Consider the following 20,397-nt stretch of genomic DNA (forward strand, 5'->3'; position numbering starts at 1 on the left):
AGCAGTGATTCTTCCGGATCCGACGGCCCAGATCCTCCCACCTCTCGATCCAACGGCCCAAAACCCATCAAGCATCGCGATCCGACGGTCCACGATCGCTGAACTCTGTGGAGAACATCCTTCTCTTATCTCTTGATGTCCAAGAATCTCCAATAGCAGCCTTGTTTTTGAAAAAAAAAAGGTGTTATAAAAAATTTGGGCACGAAAACACATTTTTTTTGGCACAACAAGGCGATGTCTCCAACAGCTGCCCTAAAATAGGGCACAACTACTCCAATAGTTACCTAAAATAGGGCACCACACCACAAATTTGTTCTCCACAATTGCATATGTATTAAACAAAATATGAACTTTGAAGAGAATTTAACTTTTCAAGATCACCGCGCACATAATAAAAAATATATTGAATTGAACTACAAATCCATCCATCAATTCTTTTTGCCGTTCTCTTTTATTACACATCTACTTGAAGGAGTATATGAAACATGACATTCATAATTAGGTTGAATCAAGGTATTTGTGGCATGCATAATTACATGATTCGACAAAATAGAACCAAATGAGTATGTTCAGTTACTAAATCAAACAACAGCAAGGAAATCCTTGTCCAACAGATGATGGAACTTGATTTTAGAAAGCATGTGCAGCTTGGTCAACTTGAAAATTACTATTTTCTTGTCAGGTAAACTTACAGAACACCAAATTTGTAAGAACAAAGAACCAACTGAACGTGCAAAAACTCTGTACATTCGCTAGCCGGAATGTGCCAAAACTCTGACCACAATACTTTGTACTGAACTGAACACTAGCTAGCCTGAACTCTGAAGGTGCATCGGTTTAGTAGTGAACTGAAAATGCATAGAAGGCAGCGGAGGTGCATGTCCGGAAGGGAATCCGAGGACATCTACGGACTGAACTCAAACAGCATAGAAGGCAGCGGAGGTGCATGCCCGGTTAGAGCCGCCAGATTTTTGATGCAGCAGCCGCAGTGCTGTATATTTGCAACACTTAGAGCTGTATTTTACGGTTTGGCTGTTGTTGGAGGATGTTGGAGTTGCTCGTAGCTGATGGCCAAGCCACCGCTAAATGACATATTAAAACTCTGGTGCCAACAAAGCCATGGTGAGTACTACAGTGCTACAGGGAGATCAGACCAGCGACTGAAAACTGGTGCAAAATGCAGCGCAAGACCAGCTCAATCGGCTCCACGCAACAGAGGACACAGGCACACGATGCATGAAGACAATATGATTAGCACTCCAGTAGTCCCCGGCGCTTTCGTTGACCGCCATGGCCCAGCCTAACAAGCCACGAGACAAAACCCTATGCGCGCCACTGCCCACTGTGCCGCGCCACCACAAATCGACGAATCCTTGCACAAATCGACGTTACTACTTACTACTACAAAGCAGCAGAATTACGTACAGGGAGCGACCGAGCGAGCGATTAATCAGTGCGATTACTACATCATCAGCCATGCGATGCGGGTCTCAGAGCAAGAGGCAGCAGCAGAGCAGCGCGGAGGCCGACGGCCAGAGGGCGCCGCCCCTCGCGATGGCTCTGCCGGGGGAAGCGCCGGAGCCGTCGCCGCCACCGCAGACGCCCACGCCGATCTCCTTCGTGGCGGCCCGGTCGTCCACGCACAGCCCCGGGTTGCCGCTCAGGTCGAGGTTCCGGCCGAGACGCCGGAGGAACGCGCCGTCGAACGGCACGGCGCCGTCCAGCCCGTTCTTGCTCAGGTTCAGGTGGTACATGCGCTTCAGCCGGCTCAGCCCCGCCGGGATCCGCCCGGTGAGGTTGTTGTTCTGCAGCGACAGCGTCGTCAGGCTCGTCAGCCGCCCAAACGTCTCCGGGATGGACCCCGAGTAGCCGGAGTTGGCCAGCCGCAGCTCCTGCAGCCGCGCGATGCCGCCCAGCTCGGGCTGCAGCGGCACGCCCATCGGGTTGTTCTCCATGATCAGGTACTGGAGGTCCCGGAGGCCGGCGAGGCCCGCGGGCAGGCGGCCGCTCAAGCCGTTGTTGCTCAGCGCCAGGAAGGTGAGGGAGCTGAGACCGGAGAAGGTGGCCGGGACGCTGCCCGTGAGGTTGTTGGAGCTCAGGTCCAGCTTCTGCAGCTGCGCGAGCCGGCCGAGCTTGCTCGGGATGGGGCCCGAGAAGGAGTTGTAGCTGAGGTCGAGGCCCTGGAGGCTCCGGAGCTCGCCGATCCGCGCCGGGATGGGGCCGGTGAGCGAGTTGTAGCTGAGGTCGAGGTGGACGAGGCCGGCGAGCTCGCCGATGCCCCGCGGGACCTCGCCGCGCACGAGCGGGTTCTGGGAGACGGTGAGCACCTGCAGCGACCGCAGGCTGGCGAGCTGCGGCGGCAGCGTGCCGGACAGCGAGGGGTTGGAGCGGATGCTGAGCTGCTGCAGGCGGGACGCGGAGAGGTTGGCCGCGGGCGGGAGGGCGAGCGCGGCGGTTTTGGCGGGGTTCTTGAAGCAGTCGACGAGGAAGAGCGACTGGAGGTGGGGCAGCGCGGAGAAGGCGTGGGTCGGGAACGCCGCGGCCTCCCTGCAGGCCGGGTTGGGCGGCACGCCGAAGTCGAGCCGGGTGACGCGCATCAGCCGCTTGTCGGCGGCGTCCGGCTTGCACTCGAGCCCCGGCCAGGGCGCGGCGCAGGGGTCGGTGCCCGAGGAGGAGCGCCAGTCGCGGTCGGAGGAGACGGCCTCCATGACGCGCAGCAGCGCCTCCCGCTCGGCCGGGTCCATGGCGGCGCCGGCCACGGCGAGGAGGGAGCAGAGGAGGAGCGCGACGGCGGTGGCCGGCATCGTGCCGCGCGTCCGTGTGGGTGCTGGCTGGGTGGCTGGGTGGCTGCGTCTGCGGCCCGGGCCGGGGGGCGTCGCTTTTTGACGTCGTCTCGTCCGTCCGTCCGTCCATGGTTTATTGATTGGGCTATGGGAGTGAGTGAGGGCGGTGGGGGCGTCTGACTGACTGACTGACTGACCTGAGGTGACGGGACTGGGGCCTGGCTGCCCCTGCCCGTGCAGGCTACAGAAACAGGCAGGGGAAGAACAGCGTTCGTGCGTGCGTGCGGGCTTTGCCGGGGAAATCCACTGTTACCGCCACCAACCTTTCTCTCCATTTGATTCGATCGGGGCCTCGCCGGCCGGCCGGCCGGCACCGGATGTGATCGATCGATCTGCTGAAAGAAACCATGGGAAATTCCAAGAAATGGCCCCGTCTTTCCCCGATTCACACGCGCGGAAATCGGACTGCTCCCCGTAATATTTATTCACACTGGCCGTGATGGTCTGTCTTTCGCTTGGGGCGTGTTTGGTGGTCTCTCTTACCTTGAGGCGTGTTTGGTTGCCGTAGTCTACAGTGCCAAGGTGCACATGAGAAGATTGGCAATGCTGTAAAGACAGATTTGATAAGTATCAATCTGCCATCATAAGAAAGCATAGTAGAGCATCCAGTGAGCCTTCTTTCTATCCTTTGCATCATTGGAGGAAGAAGACAATGATGACTTCAAAATGGCCATTAGCATGGATCTTTAATATGGATTTTCGGCGGCCGAGAAGAGAATCACAACTCGGCCATATACACATGAACCGGGATAGAGCAGAGGGCCATGCCAAGATTGTGAGAGATTATTTTGATATCAATCCAACTTATCTAGAAAAGTATTTCCGCTTGTGACTTCGGGTGCATACAAGTCTCTTTCTCACCATTGCAAAGCCGTGGAGAAGCATGCTGATTTGCTCAAACTCAGGAGGAGTGCATCGGAGAGATACGTGTGAGCCCTTTGATAAAGTGTATCACGACTGTTCGAGTGCTAGCATATGGGTGTTCGGCCAACGACGTTGGCGACTATGTCCGCATTAGAGAAGATACAATCTTGATGGCTGTTCAAATGCACCCAACGCCGTGATTGAGATCTTTGGGCCAGAGTACCTGATAGCACCATGTGATGAAGACACCGGGCTTTAAGCTCGGAACGAGGATGACATAGGATGCTTGGATCAATTGACTGCATGCACTAGACATAAAAGAATTTTCCTACAAGATGAAAAGGTTAATACAATGGCCACTGCAACAATCCAACAATCATTTCTTGATGTTGTTGCATCGGACGATCTATGGATTTCACATTCGTTCTTTGGATTGTTTAGCTCTCATGCATTGGCGGAGCTATAGGCATAGCTCTAGGCGAGCCAGAGGAGGCTAGATCAAGAAAATCCTCTGAAATTTCGTACTCTGCCACAAAATTTGCTCTACTCTTCACTGAATATTCGTTGGGCTGGGCGGGCCATAGCCTGGTTTGGCCCAGCCGTAGCTACGTCACTACTCTCATAATGACCTGAATGTGCTGTCGAGATCACCACTATTCGCTAGGCTTGGCAGAGATGCTCCTCTTGCAACTATGTTGTCAATGGTCACGAGTACATGAATGGTTACTACCTTGCAAATAGCATCTACCCTCCATGGACCATATTTGTCAAGACAATCCCATGTCCTAAAGGTAACAAGAGATTTCACTTTGCAATGCCTTAAGAGTCGACAAGTAAGGATGTGAAGACAACTTTTCGGTGTGCTTCAGAAGAGTTTTGGCATCAGTCATGACCATGCTGAGTATTGGAACCCCAAGGTGCGATGGCAAATCATGACATGTTGTAGGGATTTCCATGCTGCATCATCTTGCGTAACATGATCATTGAAAATGAGAGAGGCATGCCTGAGAACTTTGGGTACATTTTTAACTAGGATCATGCTGAGCCAGAGAATGATGAAAAAATGATACAGAGATTCCTCGCAAGGCATCGCAGCATTGGAAACTGAGAAGTTCATACCCAACTCGAAGATGATCTATTTGAGCATGAGTAGCATCTCCATAGCACTGTGTAGTTGTGATTTTATCACGCTCTTTAATTCATTTGAACCATTCATTGTGTTTGAATTTGAATAATTTGGTTTCTAAACTATGAATTTATAATATCTGTGATTTGTGTGAAACTTATTTTTTTAATATTTGGATTAATATGTAGTTGAAATGTAGTATGTAAACAAAAATTAGAAAGATTTGGCAAAACAAATTTACTCCGCTAACTTTGAGTGGGCCGTGTCGATTAGAAACGATACTTTTGTAAGAAGTAAGGGCTTCTTTGATTCAAAGGATTCTCAAAGGAATTTTGGAGGATTCTAATCCTTAGGAATTGTTCCTATCTTGGGCCTCCTTTGGTTTGTAGGAATTTCATAGGAATTCTAGAGGATAGGATTCTTATAGGATTTTTTCCTTTAGAGTCCTTTGGTTCATAGGAATAGATTTCTATTCCTACATAGGATTGGTTCCTATCCTCCACATTTCATAGGAAAATAAGGCCTCCTTTGGTTCATAGGATAGAAATTTTATAGGAATAGGAAAATCGTAGGAAGTGAGATGACATGCATCTCAATTCCTATAAAGGAAGAGATGTCATTTGATGCATAGGATAGGAATTTTTCCATTGAGTCTAGGCTAATGTTTTTTTCCTCCAAAATGTGAAGGATTGAATCCTATCCTACATAGGAATAGGAATCCATTCCTATAAACCAAAGGGCGTCAAAGGAATTTTTCCTTTGCAAATCCTATCCTATAGAATTCCTATAAAATTCCTACAAATCAAAGGAGGCCTAAAAATGAGCCTAGACTCAATGGAAAAATTCCTTTGGTGTCAACCAAATGCCATCTCGTTTCCTATTCCTACTAGTAGGATTTGAGATACATGTCATCTCATTTTCTACGAAATTCCTATTCCTACGATAATCCTATCCTATGAACCAAAAGAGGCCTTGGTTGTTTGATTCGTAGGATTATAAACCATAGAAAGTTTTTCATAGGATTCATTTGCACTAGATTTCATATGAAACATCTCATCCACTCAAACCTCTTTAAAAGAATCATGCGTTTTTGTATGTACAATCAAACACTTCTACAATCCTGTAGGATTCAAGACGATGAAAGACGACATTCCACTCTAAGGCTTCATTAAAGGATACTAGGTTGCCTAGTGATGTGAGCCGGGACAGTGGACAGATGAGGTTCGCATGGCTTGTTAATTGCAGTCTTGCTGTCTCGGCTCTTGCCTGGCCACAGCAACACGAACTGTGGAAACCCAACCCTGCTGAGTGGTACAGCTACAGCATGCAGACTACAGAGATCGATCCCGAACAGTGGCCGGTTTAGTACGAGCTAATATAAATCGACATCTATCGATCGCACGCACGTACGCATTGTTTGCTTGTGCATGCATGTGGGGATGGACCGACCATGTATGCAGTAGAGGGAGAAGCTAGTTTCGTAGCCATGCACATGCACGTGATCGATGTGCCTCTAGCCGCATGACTCTGAATTATTGAGGCGAGGGTTCCTTCTCTGTAGCCTGTGCTCTCTAGTCTGTAGACGTATCGACCGGCCGGCTCCACGCAACTGGAGCTCATCGACCCGTTGCTCATAGGGCTGGTCGACAGTATTCGTCGGTCGAGCAGTTGCAGTACGTGCCGCCGATCGATGAGTTTTTGTAGGATCACAGTACGGTGCATTGCATGCGGCTGAGCTGAGAGATCACCGCCCGAGTGCCAGTGAGTGAGCGAAGCATCATATGATTGGTCATCTACTCATCTGGGAGCCACCTCCTGTCCTCATCGCTCGTTGCCACAACGAGAAGACTAGCTGCAGCTAGCTACATACTGGCTCTACGATGCGTACACACATACACATACGTATGCATGGAGGGTACGTGCGTGCACATGCAGTGTGGGATCGTACGTACAGGCGGGAGACAGGAGCATCTGGGGACACTGTAGCGAATTTTTGTTCGTTTTGGGCCGGAGTAAAGCATGCATTCAAACCGGAGGAGGGAGAAAAGGTGCCTGAGTTTTCCAAAGACAGATCGGCGCGCATGTGGGTGTGGTGGATCACCCACTATCCGACGGACCAATCTCTACAGGGAGGACGCACAGTGCGGCGATCGATCGATCAGAGGCTCGTGCATTGAATCGCTCGTCCGATATACCCCCTCGACCCGGCCGTCGTACGCCGGACGCAGACGAAGCTAGACGAGGAGAGCTGAAGCTCGACCTGGAGCTCGTGTGTGTGCCGTGGAGGGGCAGGCAGGCATGCAGTGCAGACGCGGCGCCAGGGGGCCATCACCTCACCGGCCGGCCGTATCATGGCCATGCATGCATGGCGAGGCGAGGCGAGGTCCCAGGTGATGTGACAAAAGATACCTGACGGGCCCTCCGTGTTTGGCGAAAGTTGACCGGAAAAGCGGAGGCTGAGATGACCGATCGCGCCCTCACCTTCACGGCGTGCCGCTGCAGGCGCAGGCCGAGACGAGACGGACAGGCGCCATGTGCGGGCAGCGCGCACGTACCCGGACATGGAGCCATGGGCGTCGCGCGTCGCGGGCCGCGAATCATTCCGTCCATTCCTAGTTTTCTACCCCATGCCGGTCCGTCGACATTAACGCACGATTTTGGAGCACGTAGGAGCAGCTGGGGGCCTGTGCACGTACCATTCCTGGCCGAGAGTAGCTGAGTTCCTGATGAAGCCAGGGATGGGGTAGGTATGCTGGTAAGTAATAGCCGATCTGAACTCAACTCCGGGAATGATTGTGCGTCGCGCTTCAGCGCTGAACCAGAGTTTCAGAGTCGGCCGGGCTTCAAGTAGAGTCATGGCGTGTCACATGAATGAGGTTCAGAGCTCGGCCATCCGACCTGTAAAAATCGTTTCATCTCCAGCTTTTTTATGCACTGCTACGCTACTCTGACGAGTTGTCGATGGAATCCGGAGGGCTAGACCAGGCCCCTACCTCCAGCAGTCCAGAAAGAGGCCACGTATACATATCAATTTGATGGTAGGCCTTGTTTCAAGTTTGAAAGCGGAGGTGCACATCGCAGATCATGTAGCATATGATATCAGAACGAGGCAGGCATGCTGAAAGTGGGCAGGCCATGTTTATACACGGACGCGGTCGACTGTGCATTGGCTCATTCAGATCCCATCAGCTGCACGCGAGCCTCATTCAGGGCGTAAACAGTCTCGAGATCCCATCAGCTGCACGCGAGCCTCATTCAGGGCGTAAACAGTCTCGTGCCAGCAAAGAAGAAAGAAGTTTCACCGGAGTGGAACCCCGACGGCGGTCGGAGCAGGAACGGAAAGGAAAGGGAGGGTCGCAAGTCACGAGCTGCAGCGCTGTAGCAAAAGTAATGGTGCTACCAAGGGACATGTCTGAGGGCACATGATTATTCATTCAGTTGCAAAAAGCAATGGCTGGCGTTTGGCGCCGTAGAAAATGAAATAAGCTTTGGACGTATGATTTTCGCAGGAGTGTTTCGATCTTTCATTTCTAAAGCGACCATATATTTATATTTTTGTACAGAGCAAAAATGAACAAACAGGAGAACCTATAAGTAGCTATGAACCCATGCCTGAAAATGTGCATGGGCCTTCCCACTAGCTCTGTGTCTGTGGAGCTTAGCCTCGTTTCTGAATCTATGCCTACAACTGTACAAATTAGGCACTTTCCCTGTAAAGATAAAATCATTTCTTGTGTACCAAATCGCCCAAGTAAGAAACACCACCTCCAAGAAGAATGGTTTTGCTAGATTCTGCCCGTTGCACTTTCTACCTTCGTTTTGATCTCGACTTCTTTCTTGGACATGTATCATTATTTTTCATGTCCATCTTCTTTTGTGTCAACGTTATACTGATAGTTTCTCTTTTTACTAGAGTCTTGGGGGAGGAGAGAGCTTACAAGAACGAGAAAAAACTCATCCAGAAAATTTCTTCCAGTTGGGAAAGAAGACCCCTATATATAGGCCAACCAAATCTGCCTCTTACCCAAACAAAAAATTGGTCACATCCTGTCAAGAGGTCCAAGCCAGATAGTCTGACCTAGAGACCGAGCGGCCTACTGTTGCTTCAATTAATAAGGCTAGTAGAATGCCCATGCGTTGCCACGGGCATTTGAGTGCTTTTACCGGTTGCATATATGAACATATTGCATATCAAGTTTTACATGTAACAAAAAGATAGCTAGACAGAAAAATAATTGAAAATCCACTTCACATGCAATATTCTTGGAGACAAATGTAATTCGATGACGCATACATAGAAAGACAAAATGTAATTCGATGGCGATACATAGAAAGATGTCAGATGCACAAAATAAAGAAAGTGGTACAGAAAGATAAAACTCTTTATTGTGCACTATATTACAAAAGAAAGATAGCATTTCAATTGTTGTTATTCATTAATTAAAGACAACACATGGGAGGATTTTGTTATTACCTTTGAACAAACACTTTTGCTTCGATCCCCCCCCCCCCCCCCCAAACACATTGACGACTGAGATAGGATGGTCTTTTCACCCGTCTTTTCCAGCTTCTTTTTAAGTGAAAGAATAGTGCAGGTAACATGAATCAAACTCAAGACCACTTGTTCTAAGGAGGACCACACTAACCAACTAACACATCATAATGTTTGTCCATATTTACTTTTTTTTCTTTTACTTCAGTTCGCGGCTGGGCCAGACCATTGTTGAATCGATCATTTATCACTTTTTTTGTTTATTTTTTATTTTTCAAAAAATTCTCATGCTTATAAAATTTTGTTCAAAAATTTAAAAAATCTTTGCTTTTTAAAATTTTGTTCATAATGTACAAATATTCACATTTTTAGAAAATTGTACATATATGTCAAAATAATTGTGTCTTCCAAAATTGCTCAGAATGTCATAACACGAACATATTTTAAAAAGAGCGAACAAAATTTTGAAGACAATCATTTTTTGAAAAACACTCCGAAATTTGAAATGTCAAGCAAAAATCAGAAGATATGTACAAAAATTGAAACCAATTTATTTTGAATTTCTGCCAACATTTTTTGTATTTGTGTAGAAAAAAATTGAATACATGATTATTTTCTAAAATCCTAATAAAATTTGAAAGCACGAACATTATTTAAAAATGCAGAATTGTCGATATCACAAAAACTTGGCATGGTGCCTTGGAATGGTGATACAAGGCCCTAGAATTTTTTTGGTCCATTTGAACGATGTCGAAAAAAGGTACTCCGAGACAGAACCTCCCGCCCAACCTGGACGCCCTACCCGAACTTTTTTCCATTTAAATTCATGAACATTTTCTTAAATTCGCAAACTTTGTTTTCAAACTTTTTTCCATATCCATGAAGTCTTTTCAACTTTTACACACGTTTTATAAAAGCTCGCAATTTTTTTCAAATTCATAACATTTATGAAAGCATGTTGTGTCACATTCAACTAGTGGTTTAGGATTTTTTTTTGACCGGTCGACCGAGGAGTTGCAACTAGTGATCTGATTTGCTAGAACCGGCAAACGGTATTGCTAGAACTAGGGAGTGAGCCAATGATGATGGGGCGCGAGAATGTTGCAACCACGATGCTGAATTGCTGGAACCGGCAACGGCAGAAGCTAGCAACCCGCAGCGCCGTCGCATTTTTTGCTGCAACCGGCAAACTGAAATGGTACAACCGATGAGTTGTTTTGCTGCGATGGTGACTGTGGGAATGGTGACCCAGTAGACGACGGCGGTGCGTGTGGCAAGCGTCGACGACGAGGACGGCGGAGGGTGGTGCACCATGCTGCAACCATAGAGACGGCGAGCTGCAACAGCTGTCGGCCAAGGCTACGTGTTAGTGCCATCCACGGCTGGAGTTGCCGGAGCTGCAAGCAGCCATGGCCGAACCACCGCCCGGCGACAGCGGGGTGCTGCAGGGAGGGCAAACGGGCGAAGAAGATGGATAGCGAGGTGACGGGGAGGGGGCAGCGACGCGCGGGGATCCTGGAAGCTGGGCGGCGCTCTGTCCTCTCCTTTTTTTTTCTTCCTGTGTGCGCGTCGGGGAAGATGAAGTAAGGGGCGAAAGGAATAAATCAGACGGTCAGCATTTGGTTGATCTTTGCTAAAAAAAAGCAGTTGGTTGATCTGACGGATCGCGCGCGACCGGCCTGAAATATTCGGCCGGCCAGCCGGCGCCTAGCGCGGGCCTTCTTCATAGCAAAACATGTCACGTCCTAGCCAACGCATGCACATACGCGCGGGTGCTGATGACGCCGCGAGCACGGCATGGATGCACGTTGCGTGCCCCAGAGGGAGAAGCGCGTGTGTGATCCCGGCGCCGCGTCCGGAGCCCGCGGCGGGACGGCGCCAACGGGATCCACACCTCTCCCCACCGCCTTCATACCACCAGACGTGCGGACTCCGTCGAGCGAGCGCCCGGCCGCCGTCGCGATCGACCAGACGCGGTGGGACGGAATGCCATCCGTTTACCCCGCTGATATATAGCGCCGCGTCTCGAGCACTGCTCCATCGCAGCTCTGGGCACGCCTCCTCCCGGCTCTCGCCAGTGCCAGCCGCCACCCCGTCCGATCCTACTGTGGTGGCGGTTAATCAATGGAAGAGCTCGACGAGTTCGAGGTGCTCTGGCCGGAGTACTACGTGGGCCACGCTCACGCCGACGATGACCAGTACAAGACGCCGGCGCCGGCGTCGGCGAGCGTGCAGAGCCCGGCCACGTCGTGGCAGCGGCGCGCGGCACGGTCTCGGCCGGTGGACGTTCCTCCCACTCCCAGCAGGGCCGCCGTGCTGTTGCTACGGTGGAAAGACGGCACTGATCGTCAAGACGACTTGGCGGAGAAGGACGGCGGCGGCAAGATCGTCGTGCCGCCGCACCTGCTGGTCTCCGGCAGGCGGCTCTCCGACGGGGAGGCCGCCGCGGCGTACACGCTGCTGCGGTCGGGGGCGGCAAGGCACGGCAAGCGGGCGCGCGACCTGCGCCACCTGCGCAACTCCGTGCTGCGGATGACCGGCTTTATCGAAGGATGACACGTCCTATGTTTGGGGCTACCACTTCAATTTGTAGATCAGAAATGGTCAAATGGATTTGAACCGGTCTGTACGTGGCATCAATCTAGTCTATCTATCTAGTAATTTAGTACGCGTAAGCACGTGCATAAATTCCTCGAAAATAATCTTATGCGTGCGTTCAATGAATATGTTATGAAAGTGCAAAAGAAAAAAAAAACTTGTTGCTATCGATGGGATTTGCACCAAGTTCCGAACCAAGGTATACTACTTATCTTGCCGTGTGAGAATTCTGTCAAATATTGGTCAAACGAAGCAAGTTTACAGAGGAGAGAATTCCGTCATTGGTCAGTAGGACAATACGCGTGCAAATACGTACACGTACACGACTTACTCCGAGGCTCGGAGGGCTAGAGCGAGCTTGCACGTCCACGTGGCAGCCGAGGATAGGGTGCACCGCACTCCAACTCAACCCCTTCCTTCGCAGCCACAGCCACAGCTAGCAAAGTTTGTCCTAACGCGCCACTACTCCTCCGATCCAGTTGCCAACTCCCCAAGGAAGTCTGCTTGCTCACCAAGACACGCCAGCTTCTCCCTCTCCTTCCCCTTCCTTCCACAGCACACCTACCTCCGCTCGCTATATATCCCCCTCGCCATGGCAGCCCTAGCCCTTGCCTTCCCGGACACACGGCCGGGGAGGCCATGGATCAGGAGCTCCAAGAAGCCGACGTCCTCTGGCCTCAGCACAACTCCGACCACCGCCGCGACGGCGACGACGGCAGCAACGTCGACGGGGACATAACAAAGCTATCCTCGCCGGAGCTGTCTGCCCCGGTCCCCGTGCCTCACCGGAAGCGGCGGTCTCGCTCCTGGTCGACGTCCGACGGGAGCGGCAGTGGCAACGACGACTGCAGCGACGGCGACGTCCGATGCACCAACGACGCAAAGAGGAACGTGCCGCCGCACGTCCTGGCCGAGCGGCGGCGGAGGCTCGCCGGGAGGTCGACGGCGGCCTACTCCATGTGCAGCGGGAAAGGGAGGACGCTCAAAGGGCGGGACCTCCGCAACATCAGGAACCTCGTCCTCAGGTTGACCGGATTCATCGAGAAATGAAATGGATTCAGCACCGTGGATGTGGGTATATTGCTGCATTGCTTGGGAACGTCCATGTCCATGGACGTGTGTGAAAGTTTGTGGCAACCTAATTAGAGTTTTCAGTGAGCGCAGAGGTGAAGAAAGACAAGAAATGTAGCAATAACTCTCTGTTTAATTAATTAATTTTATCTGTTTAATTGAATTTAGCATGTGTAGCGTGCGAGCAGCTTGCTCAAGAATAAATGTACATTCATAAGAAACAGAGCAAAAGGGGTGGAGGATTAAAATGTTAACTGGAGCCGAATAATAGAGCTACTACTAGCTATGTAAAAGCATTTTATTAGCTTGTGATCCTTATGTAAGCCAATTGTATGTAAGCGGCCGGTGTTTACTCGTTGCTAAATACAGTATATTGAGAAGGTACTAAGTAGTGCAAAAAAAGAAGAAGGGGTAATGGCATTCTTCTGTAACATGGTTGCCACTTTTGCATCTCTTTTTGCCACAACTCCCATTTGGCTTCGTCCTCTTGAAAATTAAGGAAGAAGGTGAACATTCGTCGAGAGGAGTCTTGCTGCAGCATAGGGTGTGGGGAGCAATGCTACACCTACGTAATGTTTGTTACGTATTTTATGTATGAGCTGATTTGGCATATTTTTATTGGCCATTAGTTGGGGACACGAGTCTACCCTTGAAATCAGGGGGGCAGTTTGATTGGTGGGGAAAGAGATTACGCAGGTTACATAGAAGTTGTACGTAGGTGTACCATTTTTGGGTGCGGGGGGTTAGGGTCGGCGAACTAGTTAGCGCTACAAGTATGGCTGATATGTACCTTCATCGGATAGATCATATCGTGCATGACACACATGGATTTACAGGTCGAGCCATACAATTAGAGAATTTGTAGTAAAATGAAAATGGGTCCTTTTTAATTCCTTGCATTTTCTTTATTATTCTTTGAGAACTAGACCTTCCAAAAAAATGTAACCAACCAAACTTCTATTGCAATTATCTTACTTCCACAAATATGACAATCATGCTAAGGCCCCATAGGACCGATACAGCAGAACAGCTACCGCCGCCGATGAAGAGAAGTTTAGATCGGAAGAATCCGACTTGCAGACGCATGGACGCACACGAAGAAAGACCGGATGCAAGCGGATCCAACTTCGACAAACGCTGATCAGATCCCACTAGATCCGCTGAAGACGCGCCTCCACACGCGCTCCGACGACGTTAGAAGCACCATCGGGATAGGAATAGACAGGAAGAACCTTATTTCATCTTCAGAAAGTCGCCACCATTTCGTCTTCATGAGCATGACAAAAACCCTAACGAGGCTCGAAAAAACAAAACGGAGCCCTCTCGCCAGCAAGGGCCTAAATCCACCGTGTCTTCATGGTCCGAAGACCATAGGAGGTCTTCGCCTCGCAGAAAACGATTCACAAAAAAGTGCAACTTGACAACACAACACCAGACGTCTTCAAACACTGGAATGCTCGTCGACCAAGGTTGATCCGGATGCAAAACATAGAGGTGGTAGAAGGCTAACCGCAGGAAGAAGGGTTCATCGTTTGCTTCAAGCCAAGACATGCTTTCGAGCCACCACGTGTTGGACGTGGAACGTTTGGGATGAAGAACCAGCAAGTATACTGTTGAAATATTATTGTCTGCCTCTCTCCATGGAAGCATTCCACCATGAAAAGAAGCAAAGCACAAAACCAGTTGTCGATGAAGCGGAAGTGAGAATGTCGAGTGGTCTGCAAGTTCACCTTTTTTGTTTCCGTTGTTGCTCTTCCGAAAACGAGTTTGGACTTTTGAAACAACTAATTGAAGCATGGATTCTAGTAACAAAAGAAAAACTGAAGACTGGATTCAGTGTATATATAATCCGGCACACATGACAATATAATGTTTTTTTATATAATTATGTAAAAAAGATCTGCAGCAACGCAGCCAATTATGCCGTACTATGACCATTTTAGGGAGAGGCCATGTTTTCTGAAGGAGAGGAAAGTTTGCCCGCGAGAGATTTCTTAGCGTAGAGTGATGCAGTTTCTCTCCAGCAATTCCGTGTCTTTGTGTGCCTAATAATGAGGGGGGCAGTCTTTGGGCAATAATTTAGGGGACCCTGGCGTTGAGCTAGTGCGGCAGCTTGCGTGTACGAGAGCACTCGATATGCACTGTAGATTATTCGTTCAAGGAATATCATGTTACCAGATCGGGACGGAAGCGCGTCAGGTCTTGATCGCCACCGTGGCGGACGCAGCTCCATCAGCACAGGTATGGCAATATTCTATCAAGCGCAAGATCACCCTGGCAGAAAATATAACCCAATCAAACAAGGAGAAACGAAAAGCTGCAGAAAAAAAAACAAGGAGGAACAAAAAGCTTTGAAAAACAAGGAGATACGAAAGCAAGAGAATCAAATCAAAATAAAAATCCAGGTCGAAAACAAGCAAGGGAAGCAGGCAAACGAAAACCAAAGAAATCAAATCAAAAAAGAGTTCAAAAAGGAAAATATTCAAATTTTGAGTTCGGGATCAGATGGTGAATCACGGGGATGCCCCAGTGTCGTAACAGGCTTATTGGGGCGGGCACCCCTCTCGCATGATTAAGCGAGCCTGTACCACTCCTCATTTCCCTTTGCTGCCTGAAGGATCATGCTCTTCCACGGCGCACCCCGTCCCCTCTTTAAGCGCCTCGCCTCCACTCGCTCGCCCCCTGCGGCCGAGGTGGGACTAATAATCTTTCCAACCCCGCTGAACCCTCTCCTGGCCTTTTTTTTTTTTTGAGGGAACCCTCTCCTGGCCGGGTGCTGGGCGGTTTTTCAGGATGCCGCGGGCCGTTAAGGCCTGTAGAACAAGTCGGCCGGTACTCCCGAATCACAGGGTGGCCCATCGCGCTTTAGTCCTCGCGTAGCAGAAGTAAATTATGATTAGAACCTTTTTATCAAAACTGCAACCAACGGGGATGTAGCTCAAATGGTAGAGCGCCCGCTTTGCATGCGGGAGGCACGGGGTTCGATCCCCCGCATCTCCAAATTTATTTTCGTCGCTGGTCTTTTTCTCTATAATTTTTCTCCTCTTGCCTTGTTGTTATCGTTCTCTTCCTCCTTGAGAGGTTTTTAGTTTTTACCATTCGGGTTTCACCTATCTATTTGTCATTTTTACCATGCCACTGTCAAGCTTCTCTTTTTCTATCTTTTCATGCCACAATTAAGTTTTGTTCCATCTATCATGTCATACCTTTTTATGCCACCATTAAGTTTCCTTTTCTCCTTGTGGATCCAAGCCTCCAACTTCTTTCCTTTTTTTCTGTTGCTATGGCAACTGATATTCTTTCTCTTCATCATGACATCCTGCATATACTAGGAATTGTAGAAAAGAAATCAATCCACGTATATAGAATACTACTGATAGCCTAGACAAACTAACGTCCGAACAACTATGCAAAAAAAAACTAACATCCAAACATGTCACTCCATGACGCTCAACTTTGACTAGATTGACCCAATTGAAAAAAGTTTTCTCCTTCTCCAACCACCTATGTCTATTTTGTCATATCTTTTTATGCTACCATTAAAAAATCATATCTATTTTCTCATATCTTATAATGTCACCCTTAAGTCTCCTTTTCCATACCATTTCATGTCGCCCTAGAGTCTCTCTTTTCCATGTTTGCTTTTTCGTATATACTCATGTCACCATTAAGTCTTGTTATTCCGAGTTCATTGTTGGCTCCTTTTTTTTCTCTCGTTCTCTTACTCTTTGAGGGTAGATGTTCTCACCATCAGGTTGATTCCTATATGTTTTGTCATGTATTTTCATGGCAAATGTGATGTTTATCGTATTCATGCCATCATTAAGTTTATCTTTCCCTTCTATTGTGTCATATATTTTTGCCACCATTATGTAATTCATAAATGACACTCGGATGTTCAATAAAATTATAAAGTTGGCTCCAGGTTCATTAATGCAACTTTTGTACTTCCTCAATTTTTGAAATTGGAACATCACTCGGAAGGGAAAATGTAATGCATATTTCAAAAAATTGCCTCCAAGTTCATTGATGCAACTTTTGTACTTCCTCAATTTTTGAAATTGGAACATCACTCGGAAGGGAAAATGTAATGCATATTTCAAAAAAGTTGCCTCCAAGTTCATTGATGCAACTTTTGTACTTCCTCAATTTTTTCTATACACTTGGCCAAACTTTATATTATTTTAAAAAAAGAACCGAGGGCCCACTTTGGATTTTTTTTGAATGCCTCCATTAGATATAACTCCATCATAGTTCACAACAAATGTAGATGTCACTTTTTCTGTTGAAAATCGAGAATTTAATTGATTAGATAACAGGGTTGCAATCTGCAGCCAATAAAACAACAACACTAGGGAGTCGTGTAACCACATGTCGGTTGGATGACCCCTCCTTGAAAGTTTAGTTAAGAAAGTTGCAACCCTATTTTGAGTACAACCAGTCCTTACTAGATCAAGTTCTCGATCTCCTCTGACTAGTGCCTTCATTTCCTCCACAAGGTGGCCAAGGCTGGATCGATCCAAATTGTTGCCCGACAGCGCCACTATAGTTTTGCCACTATCAATTTGTAACACCAGTGGCAGGGATGTATATGGTTTTGCTACCAGTATGCCCTCTTTGATTATATTGCCAATAGATCCTCTTTAAAAGCATCATCACACGTAGGAAGATGTTTGCAGGCGCACACTATAGCTTGTTTCATATTATTTCTGACGATTACTAAGGGTCTGTTCTGATTCTCTCCAGCTCTCAAATTCAAAAACTCCACACGTGAAGTCCCCCCGAATGTCCGAGCTCCGCGGAGTGAACTTCTCGGAGCTGAGCGCTCGCGCAGTGCAAAAAACTGAAGCAGCGTCGGCCCAGCTCCACCGAAACCAAAAGCTGGAGTTTGCTCAAATTACACCTGAAATGCCACTGCCAAGTATAATGATTCGTTCCTGGCCGCCGAACATAATGTTTCGCTCGTTCCCAGCCACCAAACATAACGATTCGCTACCTGTTTCCACAAGCTGGCCAACCTTTGCTGGTTCTGGCCCATTATGGCGCCAAGGCAGGCCACCCATGCTGCAGCCCATAGTGTCAATGGGAGAAGCCAGCGATCGTTGTCGAATGAAGCTCTCTCGTTGTGTGGAGTGAGAAGCTGGGATGGGAAGCTGGAATCGTGGAGTTCGTGGAGTTGGGAGGAGATCAGAACAGGCCCTAATACTCCACCATCTCTGGTCATTGCATCAAAAGATCCATCTACAGAAACAACACCCCAATTCGGGTTAGGAAGTGGCCACTTCGGTTCTATTTCATGATGATCATTTTATAACACGCTTGATTGTCATCTCATATGCAAGGACATTTTTTCCTTTGATTGGATCTTTGATTTATATTAAGTTACTCCAATAGCCGTTGAGAAATCTTTCGCGCAACTTCGACCGGCGGAACATCCTTTCCATGGGTCAATTTGTTCTAGAAGCGTGACCATGAGAGGAAGGGGGAGGTGAGGAAGGAGGATGAGGTTGGCCCCTCGATGTTGATGAACCTCGAGTCAGAGTTGGGGGAGGAGGAGGAGGAGAGTTGAACTCCTCTAAGGAGGAGACCATGTCGCTTTGGAACTCCGTCGACACCGACTATATGTCGGACGATTAGAACCTTTATGTTTTATAGGTGATGAAGAAGTAGTGATCTTTATGTCTTAGGGTGATCAAGTAATAGGATGAACTTTATGTTTAGGGTTTAAATCTTTGTAATGTTTGGATGTTTTAAATGTTTAAAATAATCTATGCAATGTTCTTTCAAAAAAAAGTTTGCATGTGCCCTATTTTAAGGCACATCTTGGGTTGGACGTATTTTAGTGCCTAAAAAGCATTGTTTTCGTGTTGTAAAATTTACCCCAAGCAGTTTTTGGTGCCCTAAAAATAGGGCACCTATTAGAGAGGCCTAACCTGATGTGGATGTAAGTGGTATTGGATCCCACTGAGTAAATTGCTCAGAACCACCATATTTATGGCCAGCGTAACAGGTTGCCATCGTTTTTGCCAAAATCCACAAATAATCACCAACTTGTGACAAGTGAGTAACAAATCGCATTGATCTGGAGTTGATCCGCGACTAAGCACGAAAATGACAGGCTAGTTCACCTGTGGGGTCCATGTGGCTCAGGCAAACGGAGGCACGCAAACGACCGTCACGGCCGGCCAGCACCACACCCACCTAGCAAGGCTGGCGCAACAACAACTGCAATGGGCAGCGGCGGCGCAAGCAGCGACAAACATCAACACCAACGCACATAGTAGCAGCGGGCAACAACACCAGTGGTGAAAGGATCGATACGGTCGACTAGAGGGGGGGTGAATAGGAGACTACAAATTTTAATCCTTCTTGTAGATTTTAAGGCTTAGCGGATAAAAGAGTTCACTAGATATGCAACTAGATGAATGCAACCTATATGACAAGCAAGCTCCAAGAAGAAAAGCTAGGCAACAAACTACTTAGCAAGCCAACAAGCATACAACAACAAAAAAAGGTGCGGGAAAGAATTAACCACAAGTGAGACGAGGACGCAGATTTTAACCCGAAGTTCACTCTTCCTTGGGGAAGAGCTAATCTCCGTTTGGAGCGGTGCCGGAGCCAAAGCTTGCGGAATGCCACCAAGGGCTCACCGTATTCTCCTTCGAGTCACCCCCAACGGATGAGCCTTGAACCACTCGGGGTTGGTCTTGAAGGAGACCACCACACCTTTACAAACTTCTCCGGAGCACACCACAAGCAAGGAAGCTTCCGGAGGAACCTCTAACCGCCTAGGAGCCCAAGCTCCAAGAGTAACAAGTCAATGGAGAAGAAATGTTGCGGGGAACACGATTTGGTTTGGTCAAGTTGTAGATCGGGTCTTGCTCTCCCAATCCCCAAAGTTTCAACAAGTTTGGGTGGAGGGATTGAGAGTATTGAGCAAAATGGGGTGTAGCAATGGTGGAGCTCAACAAGACATTAGGGTTAAGGGTTGGAGGTGGAAGAAGGGCCTTTTTATAGTGTTCATGGGCTGGTGGGGATTTCTGCCCGTTGGACCCCGTGCACACGGGCTAAGTCAGCCTCGTGCGCACGGGGTATCCAGAGACAATCGCACCACCCCGTGCGCACGAGGGTCAAAAGACCCCGTGCGCACGAGGTACCCAGTAACTTACTGGTGCAACTTTCTGAGTACCACAACACACACACTAGGTTCATTTGAGGTGGTCGGAGTGGGAAGGGTAAGATAGTAAGGCTCGGCAAAGGCATTCCCACACGACATTTATCCACACAGACCCCTCTTAATAGTGCGGTCTTTCGTATGACTCGAAGCAAACCAAAACTAAACCTTCAAAGCGTCGAAAGACCACGCCTTTGTCCTTTTTGAAATGGGGGGGTCGCACATCTCC

General features: G+C 48.4%; 2 protein-coding genes and 2 non-coding genes across 4 annotated transcripts; 2 read left to right on the forward strand and 2 right to left on the reverse strand.

Annotated features, from left to right (window-relative positions):
• Positions 1-1,048: 1,048 nt before the first annotated feature.
• Positions 1,049-2,898, reverse strand: LOC123064282 (receptor like protein 29). Its single transcript, XM_044487794.1, has one exon. The coding sequence runs from the start codon at positions 2,802-2,804 to the stop codon at positions 1,491-1,493; it is 1,314 nt and encodes a 437-aa protein (XP_044343729.1). The 5' UTR covers positions 2,805-2,898; the 3' UTR covers positions 1,049-1,490.
• Positions 2,899-12,513: 9,615 nt separating this feature from the next.
• LOC123179900 (uncharacterized) lies at positions 12,514-13,374 on the forward strand. The gene has a single exon (XM_044591810.1). It carries the CDS (start codon positions 12,563-12,565, stop codon positions 12,971-12,973), a length of 411 nt encoding a protein of 136 aa, XP_044447745.1. The 5' UTR covers positions 12,514-12,562; the 3' UTR covers positions 12,974-13,374.
• A 2,117-nt stretch (positions 13,375-15,491) lies between these two features.
• Positions 15,492-15,597, reverse strand: LOC123072570 (small nucleolar RNA Z279/snoR105/snoR108). Its single transcript, XR_006435247.1, has one exon. It is a non-coding gene; the product is annotated as a small nucleolar RNA Z279/snoR105/snoR108 (small nucleolar RNA).
• A 324-nt stretch (positions 15,598-15,921) lies between these two features.
• TRNAA-UGC (transfer RNA alanine (anticodon UGC)) lies at positions 15,922-15,994 on the forward strand. The gene has a single exon. It is a non-coding gene; the product is annotated as a tRNA-Ala (tRNA).
• The last annotated feature ends 4,403 nt before the right edge of the window (positions 15,995-20,397 follow it).

This window comes from Triticum aestivum, chromosome 1A (genome assembly GCF_018294505.1).
Source record: "Triticum aestivum cultivar Chinese Spring chromosome 1A, IWGSC CS RefSeq v2.1, whole genome shotgun sequence".
Lineage (NCBI taxonomy): Eukaryota > Viridiplantae > Streptophyta > Magnoliopsida > Poales > Poaceae > Triticum > Triticum aestivum.

Excerpts from the sequence above, each read along its gene's own strand:
- LOC123064282 (XM_044487794.1), bottom strand. The coding sequence starts at position 2,804 with ATGCCGGCCACCGCCGTCGCGCTCCTCCTCTGCTCCCTCCTCGCCGTG.
- LOC123179900 (XM_044591810.1), top strand. The coding sequence starts at position 12,563 with ATGGATCAGGAGCTCCAAGAAGCCGACGTCCTCTGGCCTCAGCACAAC.